At 40.8% G+C, this 27224-nt stretch overlaps 1 protein-coding gene across 2 annotated transcripts in view; it reads left to right on the top strand.

The window, feature by feature from the left end:
* The window catches only part of HMCN1 (hemicentin 1), a 379978-nt gene that overhangs the window by 129482 nt on the left and 223272 nt on the right, over nt 1-27224 (top strand). For both annotated transcript variants that reach the window (XM_067467610.1, XM_060774510.2), the window contains exons 17-23: nt 597-695; nt 2641-2768; nt 7226-7370; nt 11327-11439; nt 13649-13808; nt 16735-16909; nt 23077-23204. In XM_067467610.1, the coding sequence (XP_067323711.1) occupies nt 597-695; nt 2641-2768; nt 7226-7370; nt 11327-11439; nt 13649-13808; nt 16735-16909; nt 23077-23204 (948 nt within the window). The remainder of the gene's footprint in view (nt 1-596; nt 696-2640; nt 2769-7225; nt 7371-11326; nt 11440-13648; nt 13809-16734; nt 16910-23076; nt 23205-27224) is intronic.

The raw sequence follows: 27224 nt of genomic DNA, 5'->3' as shown, positions 1-27224 counted from the left end.
AATGAATAGCGTGTACTACATTCTAGATTTAGAATGTGTCGTGTTGGATATGACCTAACAGCAGTCATGTCGAATGTATATAACACAATGTAACACGTTTTTGTTCCAAGGTTATAAATGTAATTTCCTAGTTGTTTCTATCATAAATATGTGGAAAAGGTTTATTAAACTGCAAAAACATTGTTTTTGTGAGACATCCTGCAGCATATTTTGCTATAGCTTTTCAATGAATATCTCAACATACTTTGTAACAGCCACAAATATGAAGTTTCTGGAGTATAACTACTTTCAAAGTAAGTACCACGCAATTAAATAAATATTAAAACTTTCAATCCAGGAACATTTTTTTTCAAATTCATAGTGTAATTGATTAACCTGAATGAGATTTGTTTAGCTATACTGCTCTGATAGATTGTGCCTGATTTCATAATCAATTATTACAATGTCAAGACTGAAATTTTAAATTACATGAGAACTTACATTAATGAGGATTATACTTTGTATTTTTCATATGTTTATATGAGAATTCTTTGTTTTTCTTATGAAGCTAAGCATTCATTCTTTCTTTTAAAAACAACACTTTTGTCTACTTTTAGATTTATGGGTTAATGATGAAGGAATCTATATCTGTGAAGCTGAAAACCAGTTTGGGAAGATTGTATCACGGCAGGCTACGCTTACAGTGACAGGACTGGGTAATGAACTGATAATGTGGGATTCAGGCATGTAGCCAGGGGGGGGGGGGCTTGAGGGGCTTCAGCCCCCCCTCGAAATTCTCATGGTGGTTTGCGAAAAGGCCTTACTGGTGCATTATTTAAACTGTTATGTTTATTCATATCATGATCTGATCACCATATTCAATATATCCCATATGCATGGGGGTATTGGGGTAATAATACAAAAGGTTTGCTAGGCTAGACCCTCTTTCACTCAGACTCAGCCCCCCCGAAACTCAGCCCCCCCGAACCCCCCCTGAAAATTTTTTAGCCCCCCCCCCCCCCCGGAACAAAATCCTGGCTACGGGCCTGGTGGGATTTGTAGCACTTAACTTGTTTATGTGTGTGCTTTTAAGTCGCCCATTCGGATATGGTGACCCCATGAATTTCATAGGGTTTTCTTAAGCAAGGCACTCAAGGTGCCTTTATTAGCTCCTTCCTCTAAACTACAGCCTACAATAACTAGTATTCTCTGGCAGCCTAACATCCAAACAGTTACCAAGCTGATACTGCTTAGCTTCCAAGATTAGATGGGATTTGATACCTTTTGGGTATTTAGACAATCTGCATCAATCTGACCCCAGCACTGTACCCAAATTTGAAATAAAGTGTTTTCCATTGATCTTCGCCATCACAGGTTGAAGAACAGGGTGTGTGAATAATGCTATGTGTACAAAATTTATATTTACATTCAACTCATATCTAGTTTGCTCCTTAGTAGATAAGCTATTGGGAAATCAAACATTAATGTCATCATATCATAGGTGATCACTCGTGACCGAGGATGATTGTCTTCCCAGGATAGAGTCTTAGCAGAGGGTCTATAAATTACGGTAGATACCTTTTCTGGATCCACATGGTCTTTTCCATATGGAAGGCGGTCCCAACAAGGATTTGCTTGAACATGCCTTCCTCTTGGCACATTTTCCCTTTCCCCTTCTATTGATGCCTCTTCAAAATTCATAGCACTGTTGCTATTAATGTAATAATTGTTAGTTAATTATATTTTTTTTCCTGCTTAAAAAAACAGTGGCAATAGTTAATGAACACTTAACTGCCAATGTAACATATAGCATACCTAAGATACAAAGATTTTTTGAAAACAAAAATACCATATAAAAACACTATATCAGAATGTTTACAAGTGTAATTTTACAAGGCCTTACATGGTCTGGGGCCGGCGTACCTGAGGGCCTGCTTATCCCCCTACCAACCCCAGAAATTACTCCGGTACGAAGACCAAAATTTGCTTGCAGTCCCCAACATCTTGACTTATCATTTGTCATCTACTAGGCATAGAGCTTTCTCGATCGTGGCCCCTTATTTATGGAATGCCTTGCCAGTTGAAACTCGAACCATCCGAGACATACTTGCTTTTCAGAAAGCCTGTAAAACCTTTCTTTTCTGGCAAGCTTTTGACGGGTGAACAACCCGGACTATGCCTGATCTCGCCACCTATTGTTTGTTACTGTTATTTTTAAAGCTAATTGTATTGTTTTAATCTGCTTGTGTAAACCGCTCCAAGCCAAATTGGGAGTAGCGGTATACAAGTTAAATAAATAAATAAATAAAATAATTCATAACATGGAATAATTGAATGCAAAGCACTCAAATGAGCATTCATTTTCATTAGTTTCATTAGTTTCATTATATTTAAAGTAATAATAGAAGGTATTGCATATGCATTATTTTAAAATTCAATATTTCAACAATATTTCAACATCATAGGAACAACGAATTGTTTGTAATCTAGAATAGTCCCAATAAAGTAGCTAATTTTGAAATACGTGTTATAAAAAGAATCTTGTTGAGCCTAGATGTAATGTGTGCTTTGTAGCTGAGAGTAGTTCCTTTACAGTTTTATTTGGAACATGAATAATTTCCATATTAACGTTTTGCACGTTTCCTTTTTTTTTTGATACAGTTGCACCCCTGATTGGAATGGGCCCAGCGGCAGCTAATGTAATTGAAGGTCAACAGCTTACATTGTCATGTATGCTGCTGGCAGGGAACCCTATTCCAGAGAGAAAGTGGATTAAAAATAGTATGATGGTAAGGCAGTGTTTGATGTAATTTTCTACTCACTACACTGTAGAGCCTTGAAAAGTGTGCATCGCAGAATGTGAAAAGTTACATTTATAGATCAATGAATTACAGTTATATACTTTTCCTTTTTTAAAAAAAAATATTGAGATTTTCCAGTATATACAAAATGAAACCAGCTAATAACTAAACATAAAACTAAAATGAAGATAAAGGAGGGGGGAGCAAGAGTGGGGTAAACTATTGACTTCCATTCCTCTTCCTTTTGTATTCTCTATTCATCATATCTTAAAGCCTATAGCAATCGCAAAAACAGCTCTTTCCCCAAATAATTCCACATTACAAAGACTAGTTTACATTATTCCCATTCAGTTATATACTAGGGCTGGGCAACCACGGAAAAATTTGTTTCTAAACTCGATTCGTTTTTTGGGGTTTTTTGCGTTTCGATATTTAAAAGAATTCGAAATTTTTCTTTAAAAAAGTTCGATATTTACGAAATTTCGTAAATTACAAAACAATTACGAAACGATATCGAAACGAATACAAATCGATTCGTTAATGGCGGACGTGACCGCGCAATATGCTAAAAAACCTCCATATGGGACAGGGGGAACTTTTGAAGCTTCCCTCTCCCTCTGTTGTTGACTGTTGGTGTGATATTTATATTTTTTTTTCACTGATTAAACAAACAACAGCTATAAAACTTGCCCCAGACATGCGGAAATAATAACGAAACGATTTCGAAATGATTTCGAAACGAATACGAAGCAATTACGAAACGAATTGAAAAATTCGTTTCGTTTTTTAGATGCTCCTGAATGGTTCAAAATCGCTTCGTTATATAAAAAAAGGAATTTTTAACGAATTACGAAATTACGAAACGAAACCAGCCAGCCCTATTATATACTTCTAAGTTTCCAATAGCAGTTAGTTCCCATATACTTGCATTTTCATTTTAAAAGATCTGAAATCATCCCTTGTTAAGTTGCATATATAGTGTAATACATATACATTGTAGTTCCGGGATAAAGTAATTAATTGTGAATCTGTGTAACCAGTTAATTCCAAATTCTGTGAGATTTAAGCATCACCGTTTAAACATGTTATTTTTAAATATGAGGCAGTTGATATGTGTGGAATATTTTCCCCTTTCCAAAAAGAAAAAAAAAAGACATTGTTGGTGTCATGGTTGATTTGTGGAATCCTATGCTGATGCTTTCATTTATTGAGAGACTCTGCTGGCTTTCTCCCAATCCAACCCATCTTTATATGGTTACTGAAAAGATAAAAGGGATTGAGCTTTTTTGCTTTTGAGTCATGGAGGATAAACTTAAAACTTATCTGAAATACAGGAACCAAAGGTTTTTTAGATTTCAGATTTTTTTCTTTAAAAATACCTGTATTTGCATATACATAGTGAATGAGGGATGGGGGCTAGCTACACATCCAAAATCCACAATTAGACCAGGGAAATAGAAGTGGGAAGGCTCTGGGTACCATAGCTTTTGGAATATGTGACTCTCCATAACCATTTGGGAAATGGGATTCATAACCTTTGGGAAAACCACTGGTCACAGAAAAGGCATGATCTTGTTAGAAGTCACAAGCTTTTGAAAAATGATGCTCACCAGCATTCATGCAAGGCAACTAGGTCTCTCAGCTATTAAACTGATGTACCTAGGTGTGTCTTTGAACTGTTAGGGACAAAGGCATGGCAATGCACAAAAACATATATTCAGCAGAGTGTGTTGATTTATGGACCTCTTGAGCATCTGCTCAAAGGCACAAAAAGCAAATAATGAAACGTGCTACCTCAGTCAGCTCTTTTCTTTTATTACAATCTGCACTAAAAACTATATACAGGAGCAGAGTAAAATATGTCAGTTCAATTTGGAATACATCGCTGGAAGCAACATGCATTCCTAGCTTATCAGATCTCATGGTGGCATCCTTCTCTGTCACCAGAAGTTTCCAAAATTACACTCTAGCAAGACATCACAGCTCTATACATTTAACTCTTGCATTACATTGCTACACCAACACAGTTTACAACAGTATTTCACTACATTTAAACAACATGTTCTGACAGAGTTTCAGAAGTGTTCCTTTAGTCCCCCCCCCAAAAAAATCTACTCTCCCTTAAAACTTATTTCCATTTATATCATGCTCTAGAGACAAAATAAACAGTCTTCTTTAAAAGTAACACAATCAGTTTACTTACAAACTTCATGTATACAGCATTGAAATTAAATCCAGACAAGACAGAGGTACTCCTGGTCAGTCGCAAGGCCGAACAGGGTATAGGGTTACAGCCCGTGCTGGACGGGGTCGCACTCCCCTTGAAGGCACAGGTTCGCAGCTTGGGTGTGACCCTGGACTCATCACTGAGCCTGGATCCCCAGGTTTCGGCGGTGACCAGGGGAGCATTTGCACAGCTTCGGCTCGTGCGCCAGCTGCGCCCGTACCTTGGGAAGTCTGACTTGGCCACGGTGGTACACGCTTTGGTCACATCCCGCCTCGACTACTGCAACGCTCTCTACGTGGGGCTGCCCTTGAAGACGGCCCGGAAGCTCCAGCTAGTCCAGCGTGCGGCAGCCATGTTGTTAACCGGAGCGGGACGCAGGGAGCACACAACGCCCTTGTTGTTCCAGCTCCACTGGCTGCCGATTAGCTACCGGGCCCAATTTAAGGTGCTGGTGTTATCCTACAAAGCCCTAAACGGTTCCGGCCCAAAATACCTTGAGAACCGCATCTCGGCCTACGAGCCCACGAGGACCTTAAGATCATCCGGGGAGGCCCTTCTCTCGGTCCCGCCTGCCTCACAGGCACGCCTGGCGGGGACAAGAGAGCGGGCCTTCTCGGTGGTGGCCCCCCGGCTGTGGAACTCCCTCCCTGCTGAAATCAGACAGGCGCCTTCCCTCATGGCCTTCCGCAAGGGCCTGAAAACCTGGCTCTTTGAGAAGGCCTTCAACTAAGTGCTATGTTTTTGGAATGACCACCGGAATGGACCATGACTACGAGATTGATTATGACCCTAAACAAGACGAAGCGGATTTTTAGTTAAGTAGCTGTGTATTAGTAAGATGTGTGTTGTGGTCCAGATTTATTGTAACCTGTTGTCCTTTGTGTTCTATGTTCTGTACACCGCCACGAGTCGCCTTCGGGCTTGAGAGTGGCGGTTAACAAGTGCAAATAATAAATAAATAAATAAATTGATGATCTGGAAAATAAAGTAACAAGAAAGTGTTGGTTTCTAATATATGTAATTTCTATCTATCTGTATCTATGGCTGGATGCCTCTTTGTCAGGAGGACTTTGATTACGTTTTCTTGCCCTGATGAAGGGAGTTGGATTGGATGGACTTAAGGATTTTCTGTGGGTCATGGGTATTCTGTGTGGGAAGTTTGCCCCGATTCTGTCGTTCGTGGGGTTCAGTATGCTCTTTGATTGTAGGTGAACTGTGAATCCCAGTGACTACAACTCCCAAATGTCAAGGTCTATTTTCCCCAAACTCCATCTGTGTTCATATTTGGGCATATTGAGTGCTTGTGCCAAGTTTGGTCCAGATCCATCATTGTTTGAGTCCACAGTGCTCTCTGGATGTAGGTGAACTACAACTCCCAAACTCAAGGTCAATGCCCACCAAACCCTTCCAATATTTTCTGTTGGTCATGGGAGTTCTGTGTGCCAAGTTTGGTTCAATTCCATCATTGATGGAGTTCAGAATGCTCTTTGAGTTCACCTACAGGTGAACCTACAGGTGAATTATAAATCCCAGCAACTGCACCTCCCAAATGACAAATCATAATTTTTTGAGTGATGGTCACTCCTTGTGTTGTGAGACGTTTTGTTGCCAAATTTGGTGTGATTTCGTTCATTGGTTCTTTTGTTTTTAAGGTACTCATTATGCACAGAGCATTTTTATATATATAGATAATAATCATCAGAGATGTATTACTGCATAAATTTAGACAATTAATCATTGATTAGTCAGAACTGAGCATTCAAATTGCCTTTCCATTCAGGATATAAATCTTTTTTATTTATATATGTCAACCACACACATCTTTGGTTTAGGTACTTGGTCAACCTCAGGAAACATGAAAAGCTCTTAGAGTAAAGTGCCAAAACTAAAACAAGTTTTGATTAAAACTTAGTAGGGAGACACTGATATTGATAGTGGATATTGAGTGCCTTTCAAAATTCTTTGCCTCTTTCCATAATTGGCAAAACCAAAATCAAACTAGAGATCTTTTTTTTTGTTTATAATTTGAGCGAAAGTCTGTGTGTTTCTTTTAAAAATCAGAATATACAGATTTATAACTGTATATAAATCGTAATGCAGCAAATGCACAATCAAAGTACTCCTGACAGATGGCCATTTATATCTGGGCATTAATGTCCAAGCTAAAAATATAAAGAAACAAGACTCATGTCCTTTTTTCACTTCCTTCCCACCACAGGTTGTCCAAACTCCATACATCAATGTTCGTAGTGATGGAAGCCTTCACCTTGAAAGAGTTCGACTGCAGGATGCTGGAGATTATACCTGTATGGCAAGCAATGTTGCGGGGACATACAACAAAACAACTGTTGTCAGTGTCTTTGGTGAGAAAAACATTTCAGTCTTCCTGGGTTTTTTGTGTAAGAATGTTCTCGATAAAATGCTTAGGAGACATACATATGTTACATACTTTAAAAAGAGAGATGGATTCATCATACAGTTAGAAATTCTCTTGTTCAAGACCCATTCACTGAAATGGGGCTTCTAAATTATCATTGTATTGCACTGGCTCTTGTTTGGAAGACATGGTTTAGTGGTGGTCAGTTGAAAGCTCTCACTCAGATTTCAAAATTCCACAATCACTCAAGACTTCCATTAAGAGCAATATCACTGTTAAAGGGCAGTGTAATAAGTAGATCAAGAGAGGGAAAGAAAATGGTTGACCCTTCTCAATTTTGGCCACATCTAGCACACTGCAGTTCCCATTAGGTTACCACTGGGAGAGTTGTCCTCACAGGAAAAAAATGGTTCTCCCTCTAATGGATGTTCTTTATATGGTTTTATGCAGCACAATTACCGTATATACTCGAATATAAGGTGAAGTTTTCAGCCCTTTTGGGACTTGAAAAAGCTTCCATCGGCTTATATTCGAGTGAAGGTATAAACCAGGGCAGGAGACTGAGGAAAAAGGCTCTGAAGCCAGCTGGCGTTCGGCTCCATGGAGTGGGCTGGAGGAGGAGAAGGAGGCTTCTGTTACCACTGCGGCTTCTTCTCCGACCCACTCCATGGAGATACGGAGGTCACCAGTCAGGGCAAGGGAGAGGAGGGGGAGGGGGCAGTCTGCATGCGCACCGGGGTGCCCTGTCTGTCTCTTCCCATCTTGATGATGCTGTCCTGGAGGGCAGGTGCCTGCATCAAGGAGGAGGCAGAGTTGACAGAGGAGGCGGTGTCACCAGCGGAGGAGGCCATGGAAGTGCTGGGCTTCTGCAAAAGAAGAAAGGAAGGAAGGGAGTCACCAAGGCAAAGCAAAAGGGCAAGAGGCAGTGAGGGAGGGCAGGAAGCTATGAGAAAGGGGGTGTGGCTTGGTACAAGGTTCTGCCTTCATGCAGCAAAAGCACAATGAAAGCATCTCCTGGCTCCACTGAGGCAGAAGGTGCTTTCATTGTGCTTTTGCTGAATGAAGGCAGAAGCTTGTGCCAGGCCACATCCCCTTTCTCACTGCTTCCTGTCCTCCCTCTCTTGTTACCAGTGCATCAAAACAGCAGTGCTTCAGAAGTGTTTTTCAGTACCCAAAATGTATATCTACTCTCTCATAAAACACCTTGTTCTATATCATGCACTCAAGAGACAAATATGAACTAGACTTTGATAAAATAACATATTTGGTTCACTCATAACCTTCATTTGTTCAGCATACACAGGTATAAAACTTATCCGTCCGGTTTCAGATCTAGATGGCCATCTGTCAGGAGTGCTTTGTTTGTGCTTTTACTGCATGAAGGCAGAAGGGGTTGGACTAGATGGCCCAAGGGGTCATCATCCAAATGTTCCATCCCCAATCATAGACCAGGTGCAACAGGAACATACTCAGGAGAATGACAGGCTCTTGGACGAATCTCAATGTCCTTGACGAATGCACCGGGGATGTTGAAGAGGAGGACAACACTTTACAGTTCACACCTACACAATTCACATCAACAGGATCACTTTTCTGGGGACCTACACACTACATTGCACAAAAGGGACCCTGTCAATCCTCAAAGTAAGCATATCTTGGTAGTAGGTGACTCCCTCCTTAGAGGAACGGAAGCCATCATTCCCGGACCAGATGGGATGGCTCGAGAAATATGCTGCCTCCCGGGAGCAAAAATACACCATATCACTCAGAGGCTCACTAGGCTCCTCAAGCCACATCACCGCCCCCGCCCCCCATGTTGATTCATGTAAGAACCAATGATACTGCTAGGCATACTTTTCAAAAGATCATAAATGATTTTTGAGCTCTCAGAACAAAGCTAAAACATTGTAATGTACAGGTGGTTTTTTCATCCCTCCTCCCAATTGTAAGACACGGCCCTAAAAGGACCAGAAATATAGTACAGGTCAATAACTGGCTTAGAAAATGGTGTCGGGAGGAACGCTTTGGCTTCCTCAACCATGGCCTGCTTTTCCAGGACGATGGCCTACTGGCAAGGGATGAGGTGCATCTCACACAAGTAGGAAAACACCATTTTGCTCACAGGCTTGCAAACCTCATTAGGTGCACTTTAAACTAGGTCCACCAGGGTAGGGGGACAATAGCCTTACGAACAGTACTTTACCCACAATGTCAGGGAACTGCCAGAAGGCTAAACAGAGGGCTGCACAAACACAATGAGGACCAAGTACTGAAAGCACAATAATCCCAAATAAGCCGCTCAGGGGAAGATCTCAGGGGCTCATATGTCTTTACACTAATGCACAGAGCATGGGAAATAAACAAGACATACTCCAACTTTTAGCACAACAGCACAAATTGGCATCACTGAAACCTGGTGGGATGACTCCTATCACTGGAATGTAGACATTGAGGACTAAAACCTCTTTCACAGAAACGAAGCCAGTCCAGACACCTTCTGGCCTAACTACTATAAAGCTCTTCCAAAGAAAGAATGGAGGGAAAATCTTTCCACCAAGCTCTGAGCCAGCAGAGCTAAACCATCAGAGCTAGGCCCCTAGCTCCACCCCTAAACTCAGCAAAATGGAACAGCCTGCCCTAAAGAAAGCAAACAAGGAAATGAACAGGGGAGTAAAAACTAGGCAGAGACTTCAGAGCCCCTCCCACACCAAAGAGGTCAGTCAAACTGGTGAATCAATATCAGCATACAAATTAGCAAATATGTACATTAACAAACAAATATTGAAGGCTTGGAAGGTTACAATTTCCAAGTGTTTCTGCCCCCACCTTTCAGTGATGTTGTTCTACTGTTCATATTGATAAGATATAATAGCTGGAGCAGTCATTGACAGGATCCAAAATGTATAAAGACATGATTTGTGAGGAAGAAATGGGAAAATCACTAATAAAAATGCAGTGATAGACAGACCTTTCAAAAATGAGGCATTTCCTGAAAATGTTATTTTGAAGCTACATGATAGTTTCCAGTATGCACCTCCTGCAGAAGGAAATATATGTGAATCTTTAGATGTGTGTCCCTATATATCTGCCACCTTTTTTCTTGAAAAACAACAAGAAACTCTCCTTTGTAATGATGTGTCATTACTAGTTGATGTGATTAAAAACAGAATTAGCTAATAAATGCTTGCATGAATGTGGATATAAAAACATTTTTTTTGCATTAGACCATTCTGCAAGGATAGCTCACATTATGACTTAGAAGGAATGGAATATACTCATGATTTTCATTCTCTGTAGTTGCCTGGGATATTTAAAAGCCACACCTTAAAGCCTGGTGACAACAGTCTGCAAAACGTTTATCCTTACTGAAATTTAGATTTTTTTTTAAAAAAAGTACACTTTAGAAGATGTTCCAAGTCTTTTTTTAAAAAAAATTGAAAGCAGTCTCATTATGTTGAGATTTTCTCAAGGGAGGGGGGGTTCCGAGACTGGATCTTTATGAGGCCATAATAAGAGGTGATCCCATGTTACTTATTCTTTCTCTTTTGTCCCTCCTCCCCTACTCTGATGACAAAGTTGAGAAATCCAAAATGTGCTATGATTTCATCGCCGTAACAATTGTGAGTTTCCCAATTCACTCAACTTCACATGGTTCATTGTGGCTTATGGAAACCAGGAAACAGCCCAAAAGGCAATGTGTTTCTGTGAGTTTTTCGGGCTGTTCCAGTAACATTCTCCAGATGTTCACTCGGATATATTCCATAAAGTTCTGTTCCAGTCTGAGATAAAAGTAAGACGTTTTGTATGTACTTGATTACATGACAAAGAATGGTCTCTTGCTAATAAAGTGCTAGGTTTTATGAATAACAATATTACTTATGTAGGGCATGACATAATGCAATGTGGAATAATTTGCAAAGTGTCTCTTTGCTTGTGTTTCAGTTATCCCTATAATTCAACATGGCCAGCAGATATTCAACACTATAGAAGGCATCCCAGTTACATTACCCTGTAAAGCCAGTGGAGTTCCCAAGCCAAATATAGTTTGGTCCAAGGTGATTGTCTTTTCTTGTTTGTAGTGAAAAATCAACAGAATTCGTAGCCGAGCAACAAGATGAGTTAATGCACCTATTAAATTTAAATAAATGTCCATGTTAGCAAAATCTCAAAACTATGACTGTGAAAATGAAAGGGTATCTTTTAATAATTTCTTTTTCATTTCTTAGCATGGTAACAAGCCAAAATTAAAGCAGCTTAAATATCTGTCAAGGTTTGCCTACTCCTGTCAGCATATCTACCAGTTACCCAGTCAACTTGCTTTCCTAATGGTTTTTTTTTTTAAAGGGTTGACTGTGTGCACACAGAGCTATTTCTTTAAATATTTATGGTATCCTTCAGTCTTCTTCTTCAAGATGGCTTAAAACTATTCTGAAATCTATACTAGAAATGAAAGTGATGCAACTAGAACAAGAGTAAAACCAATAAAAGCAGAGAAGACAATAACATAAGCATAATGACAAGTATATATAAAAAGTTTAAAATATCAGAAGGAAAAGATTTAATAGGTCTTAGATCTCTTAATAAATAGGAGAGTGCCTAAAATGTTTAGAAATGATCAGCAAAATTGATGAGCGAATGGAGAGGAAGAAAAGGCCCATTCCAGGGTTTTTCCCTCTAGCTGCACAGAGGAAATAAATATGGTGGAGCTTTTTCCAAACTACTCCCAATCTCATTCTGCTAGACTGAATGTTGATAAAGAGGTTTCCATGGGATCAGGAACCCTATTAACCCTGAATTCACTGTTGTTTGAAAGGTTGAAATTGCATTATTGTTAAAGCAATTGAAGCTCTTTAATTGAAGCTATTTGAGGGATGTCATCTGTAATTTAATTGTCATGGGTTGATGCTATGCAATCCTAGGATTTGTAGTTTGGTGAGCCACCAGTATTCTGTGGCAGAGAAAGTTCAGCATCTTGTAAAACTACATGATTTCATATGATTGAGCCGGGGCAGTTAAAGTAGATTCATTCTACAGCATAGATACACCCCAGATTTCCTTCTCCATTGCTGAAAGTTTTGGTGTCCTAACACTGGTTTTTAAATTAGAAATTCTAAGCAGGCAGCAACTTTCATGCACACTTTTTTGGCCAAATGATAAAGAGTGCATTTTTTGTTGCTGTGCATTATATTAGCCAGCAAATACTTTTTTTTGTTTGTTTCAGGGTTTAAAAAATGCACTTTAGATATGATGGCACATTAGACTCGACTAAATCTGGGTATTTAGAATCTTAAATATCCATGAAGCATGCCTAATATGACTAAATACAAAAATGTGTAAAACAATTTGAGAATGACAGCAACTCTATCAATTTTTAAAACAAAGTTGTGGGTAAGATGCTGAGTTATACAGACCATTCTTGGGAAGTCTGACTTGGCCACGGTAGTCCACACTCTTGTCACATCCCACCTAGACTACTGCAACGCTCTCTACGTGGGGCTGCCCCTGAAGACAGCCCGGAAGCTGCAATTAGTCCAACGCGCGGCAGCCATGATTCTAACAGGAGCGGAGTGCAGGGAGCACACAACCCCCCTGTTGCACCAGCTCCACTGGCTGCCGATTTGCTACCGGGCCCAATTCAAGGTGTTGGTATTGGCCCTAAACGGTTCCGGCCCAAGATACCTATCTGACCGCATCTCGGCCTATGAACCCACCCGGACTTTGAGATCTTCCGGGGAGGCCCTGCTCTCGATCCCGCCAGCCTCTCATGCACGGTTGGCGGGGACGAGAGATAGGGCCTTCTTGGTGGTGGCTCCTCGGCTGTGGAATGCCCTTTCTGTAGACGTTAGGCTGGCACCATCTCTCATGACATTCCGTAGAAAGTTGAAGACCTGGATGTTTATGCAGGCGTTTGAGTAATTCAGTGCAATTTTGGTAAATTGAACATAGGAACGGAACAATGGACGACGAATTTGGATCACGCTTGGATGATGAGGCGATCAGGGATGGGATTTGTGATAACTGTGTATTGATGATTGCTTATTAGTTATTAATGGAAATGTGTAATGTAACTGTTATTGTATATTAATTATTTGTGTTTTTATTGTCTTTGCTGTTTGGAAACCGCTGTGAGTCGCCCTCGGGCTTGAGATACAGCGGTATATAAGAATAGTAAATAAATAATTCTTCTGACCCAGGATAGCAATCTTTACATTGTTGTTTTATCTAGACAACTTCATCCCATTTGTATTTTTCTGTCCTTCACAGAAAGGAGGGGTAATTTCTCCCAGCAATCTGAAATTTTCTTCAGGATCTGATGGGAGTTTGTATGTAGCCTCTCCAGGAGGTGAAGAGTCTGGGGAATATATCTGCACTGCAACAAATCCAGCAGGCTATGCAACACGGCGAGTACAACTGACGGTCTATGGTAAGAGAAAATGAAATCTCAGGTTGGGGACCTCTCTAGGAGTTTAGGGCCTCTATACATATCAGTGCAACAAGTCATTTTACTTTGAGAGCAAAATGTGCTATAGGACACAGAAATGGACACAATATTCCAGATGTGGTCTAACCAAGGAGGGGTTGCTTGACTTCCCTGGATCTAGACACTATACTCCTGTTGATGCAGGCCAAAATCCTGTTGCTTGTTGTCCATGAGGACTTTTTTTCACATGTACTGCTCTCGAGCCAGGCGCCCCCTATTCTGTATCTTTGCATTTCATTTTTTCTGCCTAAGTGGAGTATCTTGCATTTGTCACTGTTGAACTTCATTTTGTTAGTTTTGGCCCTTCTCTCTAATCTGTTAAGATCGTTTTGAATTCTGCTCCTGTCTTCTGGAGTATTGGCTATCCCTCCCAATTTGGTGTCATCTGCAAACTCAATGATCATGCCTTCTAATTCTTCATCTAAGTCATTAATAAAGATGTTGAACAGGACCGGTCCCAGGACAGAACCCTGCGGCACTCTGCTTGTCAATTCTTTTCAGGATGAAGAGGAAGCATTGGTGAGCACCCTCTGGGTTTGTTCATTTAACCAATTACAGATCCATCTAACTGTAGTTTTGCCTAGCCCACATTGGACTAGTTTGTTTGGCAGAAGGTCATGGGGGACCTTGTCGAAGGCCTTACTGAAATCCAGGTACGCTACATCCACGGCATTCCCCGCATCTACCCAGCTTGTAATTCTATCAAAAAAAAAAGCAATCAGATTAGTCTGGCATGACTTGTTTTTGATAAATCTGTGTTGACTATTAGCAATGACCACATTTGTTTCTAAGTGTTTGCAGATTACTTCCTTAATGATCTTTTCCAGAATCTTACCTGGTATCAACATGAGGCTGACTGGATGGTAATTGCTTGGGTCATCCTTGTTTCCCTTCTTGAAGATTGGGACCACATTGGCTCTCCTCCAATCTGCTGGGACTTCTCCCGTTCTCCAAGAATTCTCAAAGATGATTATGAATTGTTCCAAAATGACTTCCGCTAGTTCCTTCAATACTCTTGGGTGTAGTTGATCTGTCCCTGGGGACTTGAACTCTTTTAGAGTGGCCAGGTATTTCTGGACATCTTGTTTCCCAATTTGAGGTTAGATGTCCTCTAATCCCTCAGCCACTCCATCTTGCTTAGGTTGAGGATTACTTGCTTTTCATTAGAAGACTGAGGCAAAGAAGGCATTAAGTAGTTCTGCCTTTTCCCTATCCCCTATCAGCATTGCCCCATCTTCTCCTTGCAGAGGCCTTATCGTCTTCTTGTTGTTCCTTTTTTCTACTGACGTAAGCAAAGAAGCCCTTTTTATTGTTTTTAATCTCCCTGGCAAACCTGAGCTCGTTTTGTGCTTTAGCCTTGCAAACCTTTTCTCTACAGGAGTTGGCTATTTTTTGTATTCTTCTTTAGTTATTTCTCCCATTTTCCACTTTTTGTGCATATCTCTTTGCAGTCTTAGACCAGTTAGAAGTTCTTTGGACATCAATTCTGGCTTCTTTGCAATTTGTGTTGGTTCTTTGCAATTTGTGTTGTATGCTTTTTCATGTAAACTGCAGTGATTGAAGTTTTCCCCCATAGAATGTGTTACATAAAAGCCTTTTTACATATTATACTCTTGTTGTAAAATAGAATCTGTTAGAAGACATAGAGTAAGACAGCTGTATATTTACTCTTAAATCTAACAATATATTCCTTACCGGTCACTTTAATATCTTTTTCTAGTGTACTGTAACACAATAACAGCTAGAAGGATCAATAGACTATGCATAGCCTGAAAAGCTATAGCCCCAGCCCCCCCCCCCCCCCGGCCCCTGCCATTAACTCACTTTTAAAAGATGTGTGCATTACATTCCCTTCTGGGCTGAAATTCAACTGTTTCTGGAACTGCTTTCTCTGGAGTGTGTGTGGCCATGGAATAGTCACTAGGTCTTGGCCCCTGTTGTCTCACTTTAAGTATTTGGCTCATGTATTTTTTGGCAGTTTTGATTATATAATTCAGTAGGATGCTATACTGGTGTGGCATCAATAAGATTTTGGGTGATTGCTTTCCTGTATTACAGCCTCACATGACACAGCTCACTCTATTCAGGCTCCCTGCCAGATGATCTGACAGGGTTTTTTGTTTGTTTGTTTAAAATGGGTATGTGTGCTGCCACATAATGGAAAAGAGAGAAGAGGAAAGAGAAAGATTGGTTATGTGATTTGCCTTATTCATAGCCTCAATAGATATTTTGAATTCCAATAATGTATGTATGTGGGTGGTTAATCCACTGAAGTAGATTGCAACTATTAGACACCATCATTGAGTTCATAGGTGTTTGACCAGTTCATCATTTGATTACCAGCCTTCTGGTGAGGAGAGTCTCTGTACTTAGCTTACCCTGATATCTTTGATCAGCTAGTAAACCTATTTACTTGGAGGAAAGTGAAATTCATTGTTACAGGTATGTATGCCCAGTTAAAGGCCAGAGGCAAAACATTAGTGCTCAGCACTTCTTTTCTACCATTCGTTAACCCATTTGATATGTTTGTATACAGAAGTAAGTCCAATTGATTTCAGTGGGACTTACTCCCAGAGAATTACACTCTTACTCGAGAATAAATTCAATTGAACCCAACAGGAAATAGATTCCAAGAAGCATGGGTAGGATTTGGCTACAATGTTTGCTGCGTTACAGACAGTGAAAAATAGTTGTTACATCCTGTATGGAACCATATACATGCCATCCAATGGATACCTCAAGGATACCTCAACACTCTCTGGAAATAACATGGGATAGAACCCAAAAATCTGAAATGAAATATTTTGGTATATACCTATATTTTGATAAATGAAGAAGCTTTGATGATGATAGCTATGTCTTATTTTAGTGAAACCAAGAGTGTCCAGACCAGAGGAACAACAAGGAAGTTCAATGGGAAATCCTTTAGAAATATCTGTGATAGCTGGAGAAGAGGCCATGCTTCCTTGTGAGGTGAAGAGTTTGCCACCTCCTGTGATAACCTGGGCTAAAGAAGTGCAGCTGATTTCTCCCTTCTCTCCAAGGTAACAACCTTTCCTTTTGTCTTTTTGTTTGATTTTTTAAATTAGTCCTCCCAATATCAGTTAAGGCTATCAGAAAAACTGTTAGGATGTATAAATTCTCCAATTAAGTAAATTCTAGACATAAGCAACCCTTTCTAGCATCTATGGCCCTTCCACGCAGCTGTATAAAATCCCAAATTATTCGCTTTGAACTGGGTTATTTTGCAGTGTGGACTCAGATAACCCAGTTCTAAGCAGATATTGTGGGATTTTCTGCTTTGATATTCTGGATTATATGACTGTCTGGAAGGGCCCTTAGACTTCTTCTACAGCGACATATAAAATCCAGATAATCTGCTTTGAGCTGGATTGTATGGCCATGTAGACTGATATAATCCAGTTCAAAGCAGATAATATGGATTGTCTGCTTTGATCATCTGGGTTATATGGCAGTGTATAAGTGGCCTCAGATACTGCATTCCAGCAATGAGTGGGGCTAAAATATGGGTTGGGTTAAAGTATATTTTACTATGCAGTTAACCCCATCTAACAACTTTCCAGCATGGAATAATATCACTAAGGGCCTTTCCAGATTGGCCCTATATCCCAGGATCCGATCCCAGGCTTTCTGCTTTAAGATGGATGATATGAGACCGCACAGTCAGATAATCTGGGATGAACAGAAAACCTGGGATCAGATCCTGGGATATAGGGCTTCTGGAAGGGCCCTAAGGTTTGCTGGGAAGTAAAATAAAGCGCCGAGGAGGAGGAGGAGGAGGAGGAGGTGGCGGCAAAGGGATTTGGGGGGGAACTTTGAGGCCAGCCCAAAGATCTTATTGCATGGGAAGCACGTAGGGCCCTTCCTCACAGCCCTATATCCCCGAATATCAAGGCAGAAAATCTCACATTATCTGAATGTGGACTCAGATAATTCAGTTCAAAGCAGATATTGTGGGATTTTCTGCCTTGATATTCTGGGATATAGGACTGTGTGGAAGGGCCCTCTGATCAAAGTAGATATTGTGGGATTTTATGGGAGACATGGGACCCCAAAGGAAATGCAAAGGTACAGTTAGTGATATATATTTCTTTTGAAAAATGATTTTTTTAATAAAACACAATAGGCAGGAAGAAAAAAAAAAGGGGGGGGGTTAAACAAAGGTTTAAAGAATTTAAAATATTAAAGTACAGCAAAGCTAGACATCCCCTTCTTTCCCCCATCCTTCATGCATACTCCCTAGCCAAACCCATCTCGCCCCTTCAAAAATCCCAGCCTCTTTCCTTCAAATAAAAATTTAAAAAGGCGCCAAGCAGCCATACTACGGTAAAAAAAAAAATCCCCAACAAAGAAAGTCAAGGTATGCAAATGCCACCAGCAGCTCTGAAGGAATTTAAAAACCATGCCAAGCAACCAAGCTATGGCAAACCAAAATAATACAAATATTTCCCCACCAGCAGCAACACAAATCTTGCTTTCCCCACCAGCAGCAACTTGGCAAGGCAAGGCAAAAGTGGAGAGAGAAACCAGCCCAGTAGCAGGAGAGGACACTACCACATTGGGAACTTTAATTAGGTCAATTAGGGCCTAATTCTTGGGCCCTAATTGGCCCAAACACTTCCTCCTCTGATGCATGTGGAAGAACTCATCTGGAAAGCCATGCAGCCCAAAAACAAAAGCAAGCAACGGTGACCATGCAGCATTCTCTTTCATGTCACATTTCGTTTAACCCTAAAATGGTGTTTTTTGTTTCGTGCCTTCTGAATGGACAGCATGAAACGAATACCCAAATGAAACAAATACTGTGCCCATGACTACTGCTAAGTCTCATGTGCAGCCACATTAAACCCAGAAGCAGGAATACCTGACCACTCTAAATAAATTCAAGTCTCCAGGGACAAATCAACTACACCCATGGTATGACTGCCACCACCTCAGCTTCTATTGGCCTGAGGAACCAAAGGTGTGAATGTGTTGTAGGTAAGGTGTGTTTGAGCTCTTGGTTCACCTATTACTTCTTCACTGGATGACTGGACTTTAAAATGGGTTTGACAGACTTGGTTCTGAGGAGATGGATAGACTGAGGCATACACCAGTTGAAAGTGAACTAGAAAGAGTTTATTGAACTTGGAACAAATATCACCTCATAGCATGAGGGGTACAGAAGCGTAATTCAGTTGTAGAGACTTAGTTACTTAAGCAAGTAGTTCCACTGACAGTAAAGCATTTATCAACTGTGAGATCCCTTAAACACACTGCTCTATCTTTAGACACAGTATCACTTGAGAACAGATCCCTATCTGTCTCTCCCACAGGGCAAATAAGCACTCTTATACTTTTCCTCAGTATAAACAGACAAGTCTTTCTGTTACTGATCTTCTCAATACAGTAACCTTAGCCCTTGTCTGCTGCTTATTCCCTAATCTTAAGGCTCACTTAAAACTTTCTTTCCCTGTCAGATTCCTACTGTAGCTTCCTGTCTTAAGATTTCATCCTTCTGTGTCTGATGTCAAGACACTTCTCCCTCTCTGTCAAAAGCTGACAGCTTATTTCCCTCTCTCAACCGAATCCTCCCCCAATTGTTATACCCAATCAGGAGTTGGCTTGACTCCTCCTCCTGTCTCTGCCTGCCTTTCAAGATGACAGCTACTATCATGCAGGCTTCGGCCCTGTCGTCTTAAAGGTAGATTCCACTACAGTATTCATTGTAGTAACCACAGAAAATTGAGATCCAAAACCAAATAATCCACTGATAGTTATTAAAATATTACATTATGTCACATTATATCTCTCATTTGAAATAATTGTTGTTTTTAAAAGGGTAGATAAAACACTGATTGCTCTGAGGCTTAGCAACAGCACAAGGCCAGAGTGAATGTCATTACTGTGACTTGTTAGTGTTTCTGGGCCTGTAGCCTAATACTGTAAAACATACTTGACTTCTGGAAACTACTATTTGAAGCGGACATGGGGGTTAGGGGTGGATGGAATTGAGGAATCATTTCCCCCAAATTTTCTACTCATTTCATATTAGCATCAAGCTTAGAAATCGCAAAATACAGTATTGGTCCGAAGCACCCTCCTCCATTAAATTTAAAATCGATCAACCCATATTCCAAGAACAGACTGTCCTGCTCTGGCAATATACTACAGGGATTTTCAAATGTCAGGAAGGATTTTCAGTTTGAGCTTACAACCTTATGTTGTATAGCTAAAAATCATGTGAGACTGTTTCATTATGTAGTTTGACTCTTGAGCCTCATCTCTACCGACCATGTTAAAGAACCTCCTTAATGTGCATCAGTGCTCTGTGGTTTGCGTAATCACCATCTGGACCTCAAGTTCCAGGATTTCCTATACCATCATATGTACAGCAAAACCATGTTATTCAATCCCAGTTTGAAACCGGTCAGTGCAGATGGGGCCTTGGTCTTGCTTCATGCTTCATTGTTGTCTCCCTACGTTCTTCCTTTCCAGCTGTTGTTCCCACCTCAACTGAGCCTATCTTCTGTTTACCTTGGCTTCACTCTTTGACTCCTTTGCTCAAGTTGTTCCTCACCTGACTCAGATTATACAGCTCAGACATATGTAATGGAGAGAGATTTAACTTTATCTTAGCCAGGCTTTCTAATTTTTGTCTTTTCAGGACCTCAGCCAGCAATGCTTCTGGCCAAGTTGTCTGTCTTTGGTTTGGCTTGTTTGCAAGAAGACTAAGGGCCCTTCCACACAGCCCTATATTCCAGAATATCAAGGCAGAATATCCCACAATATCTGCTTTGAACTGGGTTACCTGAGTACACACTCAGATAATGTGGGGTTTTCTGCCTTGATATTCTGGGATATAGGGCTGTGTGAAAGGGTCCAAAGGACTTTATTGCATGAAACCACTATTCCTGTCGAGACACAGACGCCTTAAAGGGCCACACACAGTATAAGTTCCAGCTTAACTCCAGTGCCTCTGGCTAAAACTCAAAAAATGAGCCAAACTTGGCTTGAAAAGCAAACGGAAATATAATCTGGATTAACCTGAGAAAAGAACCGGATTAAATGCAGTACTTAGTGGCAAACAAACAGTGCCACACTCAGTTAACAGCAAGGAGAAACCGCCAAAAGAGAAACTGAAGCCAGCCAAAGTCCAGAAGTCATCGTAGGAGAAGTCCAAATAAGCGTTGTTTCCAAGTCCACAAGCAGCGTCGTCATCAAGCCAGTCCGAGATCCAGGAAGGGAGAAAGCCACACTCATGAGAAGTCAGTCCAAGTCGAACATGCACAGGAACAGGAACTCCAGGCTGCAGAACCTGGACCCAAAGCTCAACACGAAAACAGGCAGCGACAAATTCACACGATACACGAACGTAACCAACACTTTGTCTTCTGCAAAGATTCCCCATTTCAGAGCCTACTTTTATCTTACACATCATCATCAGACGATGAGCTGACCTCCGCCCCGTCATTATCTCTTACAGCTGTTCTTGTTTCCACACGTGAACTCCTGTTTCCATCCCTCCAATTCCTCCATCTTCTGTCAAGACTTAGGTCCCCCCAAGAATCAGATGTATGTCCTGTTTGCCAATCCTCATTACCAGAGAAACCCATAAATGTGCCACTAGACGTTGGCTCCGCACATACATTTTGTACCTCTTTAACCTTAGTCCAATCCAATGTGTCATCCCCATCCTCATCACTCCCAGACCCATCAGTCCCAGAGAAATCCATGAACGGTTCATCATCTGTGGGGGCAGTAAGTATATCCTGGATCATCTTCCTCTCATGCTCTTCATCCGATTCCTGCTCCCCAGTAACCCTCTTTGTTCCTCTATTCCCATCCACTGTATCTCCTTCCTCTCCCTCACTCATTGACCCTTCGTCTCCAGAAAACCCTTCGAATTAGTCTTCATCGGTAGGTGCCATAATTATATCCTGGATCCTTTTCCTTTGTTGTTCTTCATCTGACTCCTGCTCACGAGTAGGCCTTTCCCCCCTTCAGGCACTCATACTACTGCTTGCAGCGTTACTTACAGGGTCTACTACAACAATTCCACTACATGTTATCATTGGTAGCAGATACATACTGAATTGAGCATCTTCAGTATTGTAGCCTTATTGCACCATACAATTATGCTGATTTATCAATTTGTGATCCTGTGATTGTGCGTCTGCATACTCCATAATACCAACTTCCCACACTACAACTGCTCCCAATTTTTTTATTATCAATTTTGATCAATTTTGCAATCTCAGCTTTGAACAACAAAAAAAGAGGCAACTATAACTATAAAATCTACAATAAATAGGAAAACAGACAGCTTGGAAATAGTGAGGGGAGAGAGGAGTGGGGGGGGGGGCACAATAGGAGAAGGGACCATCACACAAGGTAGGTGATGGGAATGCTGAAAGATTGGGAGCTATTGGGGGCTGTGTAGTTTCCAGGCTGTATGGCTGTGTTGGCATGGCAGGCATCCTCTGAAGATGCAGGTGAGATGTCAGGAGAAAATGCTGCTAGCACACGGCCATATAGACTGGAAACCACACAACATCCCAGTGATTCTGGCCATGAAATCCTTTGACAATACATTGGGAGCTACTGACAGTTTTACCAAACTCAGGTTGGTGAAATTATGGGGAGATGCACATGGTGTTGCTCCATGCTAGTTTTCCTTTCTCTTGCAATAAAGTTCTAATTTGTGATTTTAAAAGATCTGCATTTTCTAATATATTGAATATGTGCCGATCATTAACAACCTATCTAAAAACAGAGCGTTTCCTACCACTTCTGGTTCAGATTTTGAAATGTATTTACCAGTTCCTTTTCTGCTTGGCATCTGTAATTTTTAGTCACCTCACTTCTTAATCTGTGTGTGGACATCTGTATTTCTTTGTGAGGAGGAATTTCCACAAACATCAGTGCAACACAGGAATCTCCCTCAGCTACGATGTAGACAGGACCCAAAACATGGCTTATTAAAGCAGATTACTTACTCAGTTTTAATCTCATTTCATTCTTGAACTAGGTGGGACGAAGAAGTCAGACAGGCTGCAAACACAGCTGAGTAAAACCCAGCCCTGTCTGAGCAAAAGTAATACCAAACAGATGCTTTTTAATGAGTTGTGTTCATTACTAATGTCTAAGTAATGCTTATTCTTCTAGTGCTAAATATTTATACAGTCGTATCTGTGTCCTATTTTTCCAGACACACCTTCCTCCCTTCAGGTTCATTGAAAATCCTTGAGACACGAGTTTCAGACAGTGGTGTGTATATCTGTGTGGCTACAAACATAGCTGGGAATGCAACCCAGTCAGTGAAACTAAATGTACATGGTAAGTGGTTTAAACTGCAGTAAGAGCCTTTCCTGAATGGGTAGAGTGCATTACATATATGCAGCAGAGTTCCTGAGGTCACTGGCACAAAAATGAAATGGGCTAGAGAGGCAAACTATCTATTCAACAGCTATTGAGAGTCTGGACAAACAATATTTTTCTCCTAAAGTATTTTAGTGTGTTTGGTGGAGGGGTTGATGTAATACTAAGCCCTAAATGTGTACACAATGATACACTTGTTTCTTTATTTGCTTTAAAAATCCCCTTGCCGTTTATATCGGTGTGTGTCAGCATTTGTGCCTCATCTGCCAAAATCCAATCTACAGTACTAGAACTAGGGATGGATAAAATAAAATAATTGAGTTCTCATTTCTCTGCAAGAACAATCCATTTTGCTCATTTAGGTGAACAACATTGAAAAATATGCACAATTAAAAATAAGTATATTTGAGAAAAGCACAAAAACATCCTTAAGTCTAGAGGAGCAATGGGTAGAAGATACAGACATTCAAGAAATACAGTTTAGGAAAAAGCATATGCAAGCAGAAGGAAAAAAAATATGAGAAAAGATGATAATGCCGGTGGAGTTCTGAGAAATGCAACAAAAATGTTAGAGATAGCTTTTCCTGTTCCTAATTACTGCAATTTTACATCCCCCCTTTTTTTGTTCCCAACTCAACAACGTGCTACTGTTTACAGTCATTTAATATATCATACTAGGGCTGGGTAACCACGGAAAAATTTGTTTCTAAACTTGATTCGTTTTTAGGGGGGTTTTGCGTTTCGTTTTTTAAAAGAATTCTGAATTTTTTCTTTAAAAAAGTTCAAAATATACGAAATTTCGTAAATTACGAAACAATTACGAAACAATTACGAATTGATTTGTTAATGGCGGACGCGATTGCGCAATATGCAAAAAAAACCCCTCCAAATGGGACAGGGGGAACTTCTGAAGCTTCCCTCTCCCTCTGTTGTTGACTGTTGGTGTGATAATTTATTTTTTTATCACTGATAAAACAAACAACAACCCTAAAACTTGCACCAGACATATGGAAACAATTCTGAAACAATTCTGAAACAATTTCGAAACAATTTTGAAACAATTATGAAACAATTACGAAATAAATTGAAAAATTTGTTTCGATTTTTAATTGCTCCTGCATGGCTCGATATCGGATCGTAAGCTAATTTAAATACAAATTAATAACGAATTACGAAATTAACGAACAAAACCGCCCAGCCCTATATCATACCATAATAACTGTGCCCAGTTCACCCGTCTTTTTCCCTGATCATGTGGTGATCAGGACCTCACAAAACTTTATAGTCATAGTAATGATTCCTTCTACACTGTCCTATATCCCAGGATCTGATCCCAGATTATCTGCTTTAAACTGGTTTATATTAGTCTCCATTGCCAGATAATCTGGAATAAGAAGATAAACTAGGATCAGATCCTGGGATATAGGGGCAGTGTGGAAGGAGCCAATGGCAACATTTTCCCTCTGTAATTGCACTGGAGGTTTGGCCAAACTCCAGAGTATTCCCTGACATCATGAAGACAGCCAGGTGCAACTCCATGAGGAGTAAGGGTTTTTAAGCAAATCTAGCCAAATCTAAGATAAAAGAAAAACATCAGTCTGTACTTAAAAAATGTGTACCTATTTTCTTTAGAAGGTTAGTTATTGTAAAGTAATATTATCAATATAGATCAATTATCTTTCAAAACTTTTAGAAAAAGATTTGTACCTTTGGTATGCATTTCTTAGGAAAGGATGGCATACCTGGAATTCCCAGCTGAAAAAAAGATCTGGTAGGTGACGCAGGGCCCACAATAAAGGAGGGGCTGTCCAGACAACGTTCTGGACAGTCCCAAATTAATTTGATTTGATAGTGGATTTATTCCATGCTTTCTTGGAAGGCGTGGGATAAATCCAATATTTCCAATTTCCAATATTTCTGGGTCTGGACTGCAGAATACTGCAGTCCAGACAGTATTCCCACAGTTTACCAGGCTAAATAAGCCTGGTAAACTGTGGGAATGCCCACCACCCACCCCCTCAAGCCCCCAAACCCCTTAGAAAAGTAATAGAAACTTATGTAGCCTCCATTAGAAGCCTCGGCTGGCTCTTCTGGAGCATAGAAATGATGTGCCAGGTGAGCAGGGGGGGGGGGAATTGCTCCCCCACACCAGCTCTCCTGGCACATCATTTCTACATGCCAGGGGAGTTGACCGAGGATTCTAATAGAGGCCACGTAAGTTTTTATTACATTTCTAAGCGGTCTGGGGGCTTGGGAGGAGGGGGGTTGGGGCCTCCATATTTTTCTTATACTTTTCTTATTTCTTACAAGGCATTTAACAGTGATGCAATGTCACCATTACAAGTTTTCCCCTTCTTTCTAAACAGACCCATACTCCTTTCAATCCTTCTCCCAATCATAATCTATATATATAAATTTGTTAGGGGCATCCAACGAGGAAACAAAACTCAAAAACCCCCCAACGAAACTTAACCAAAATCCCTGTCCCCATAACACAACCCACAAGGTACAAACATATCTACTCAAAATGAAAAACAACACAACAACACACTCACAAAACGGCAAAACAACAAAACTCAAAAATCCCCCAACGAAACTTAACTAAAATCCCCGTGCCCATAACACAACCCACAAGGTATAAACATACCTACTCAAAATGAAAAACAACACAGCAACACACTCACAAAACAGCAAAACAACAAAACTCAAAAATCCCCCAACGAAACTTAACCAAAATTCCCATACCCATAACACAACCCACAAGGTACAAACATATCTACTCAAAATGAAAAACAACACAACAACACACTCACAAAATGGCAAAAGAACAAAACTCAAAAAAACCCCAACGAAACTTAACCAAAATTCCCATGCCCATAACACAACCCACAAGGTACAAACATATCTACTCAAAATGAAAAACAACACAACAACACACTCACAAAATGGCAAAAGAACAAAACTCAAAAAAACCCCAACGAAACTTAACCAAAATTCCCATGCCCATAACACAACCCACAAGGTACAAACATATCTACTCAAAATGAAAAACAACACAACAACACACTCACAAAACGGCAAAACAACTGAGCATGCGCATTGGCGCCCAGCCGCAAATTCCATCGCGCGCGCACATGGCCTTCCGGCCAACGTTCCCTCTGCGGAAACCATGCCCACTCCAAGCCCCGCCGCGCCGCTTCCCGCACACACACACACCCTGCCGCACACACACACGCAACCCCATGCTCCATCACTCCCCCCGCCGCCGCACACACACACACAACCCCACGCTCCATCACTCCCCCCGCCGCCGCACACACACACACAACCCCAGGCTCCATCACTCCCCCCGCCGCCGCACACACACACGCAACCCCACACTCCATCACTCCCCTGCCCCAATCTTACCTCCTTTTACTTCAGGCCACCTCCAAACCCCACCCCTTCCTGCCCTGTCAAAATCTAGGAAAGACAGGAAGGAAGGAAAGAAGGAAGAAAGAGAAAGGGAGGTAAAGAAAAAGGGGGAAGGAAGGAAAGTTAGAGGAAGAAGAAAAGGAAAGAAAAGGAAAGATGGAAGGAAAGAAAAGAGAGACAGCAGAAGAGAAAGAAAAAGGGGGAAGGAAGGAAAGAGATAGAGAAGGAAGAGGAGAAGGAAAGATGGGAAGGAAGGAAGGAAGGAAGGAAGGAGGGAAAGGAGGAAAGTGGGAAGGTTGGCCACAGTAACACGTGGCGGGTAAAGGTTGTTATTTCTATGATTATTATGATGCTATTATTCCTGTGAGACCCTTTTAGGGGGAATGGGAGAGGTGTCAGGTCCCAGAGGCAATGCATTGCATTATTGTTATTGTTATGATGGTGGTGAAATAAAAGGAAATAAAAAGAGAAAGAAGGAAGCAAACAGGGAGGAAAGAAAGGCAAAGGAAGAAAGGGGGAGGGAATGAAGGAAAGAGAGAAGGATGAAACCAAGGAGCGAAAGAA

Source organism: Anolis sagrei, chromosome 4, assembly GCF_037176765.1.
Source record: "Anolis sagrei isolate rAnoSag1 chromosome 4, rAnoSag1.mat, whole genome shotgun sequence".
NCBI lineage: Eukaryota > Metazoa > Chordata > Lepidosauria > Squamata > Dactyloidae > Anolis > Anolis sagrei.
Note: the sequence above shows the minus strand (reverse complement) of the source record. Positions and strands in the feature narration are given on the sequence as shown.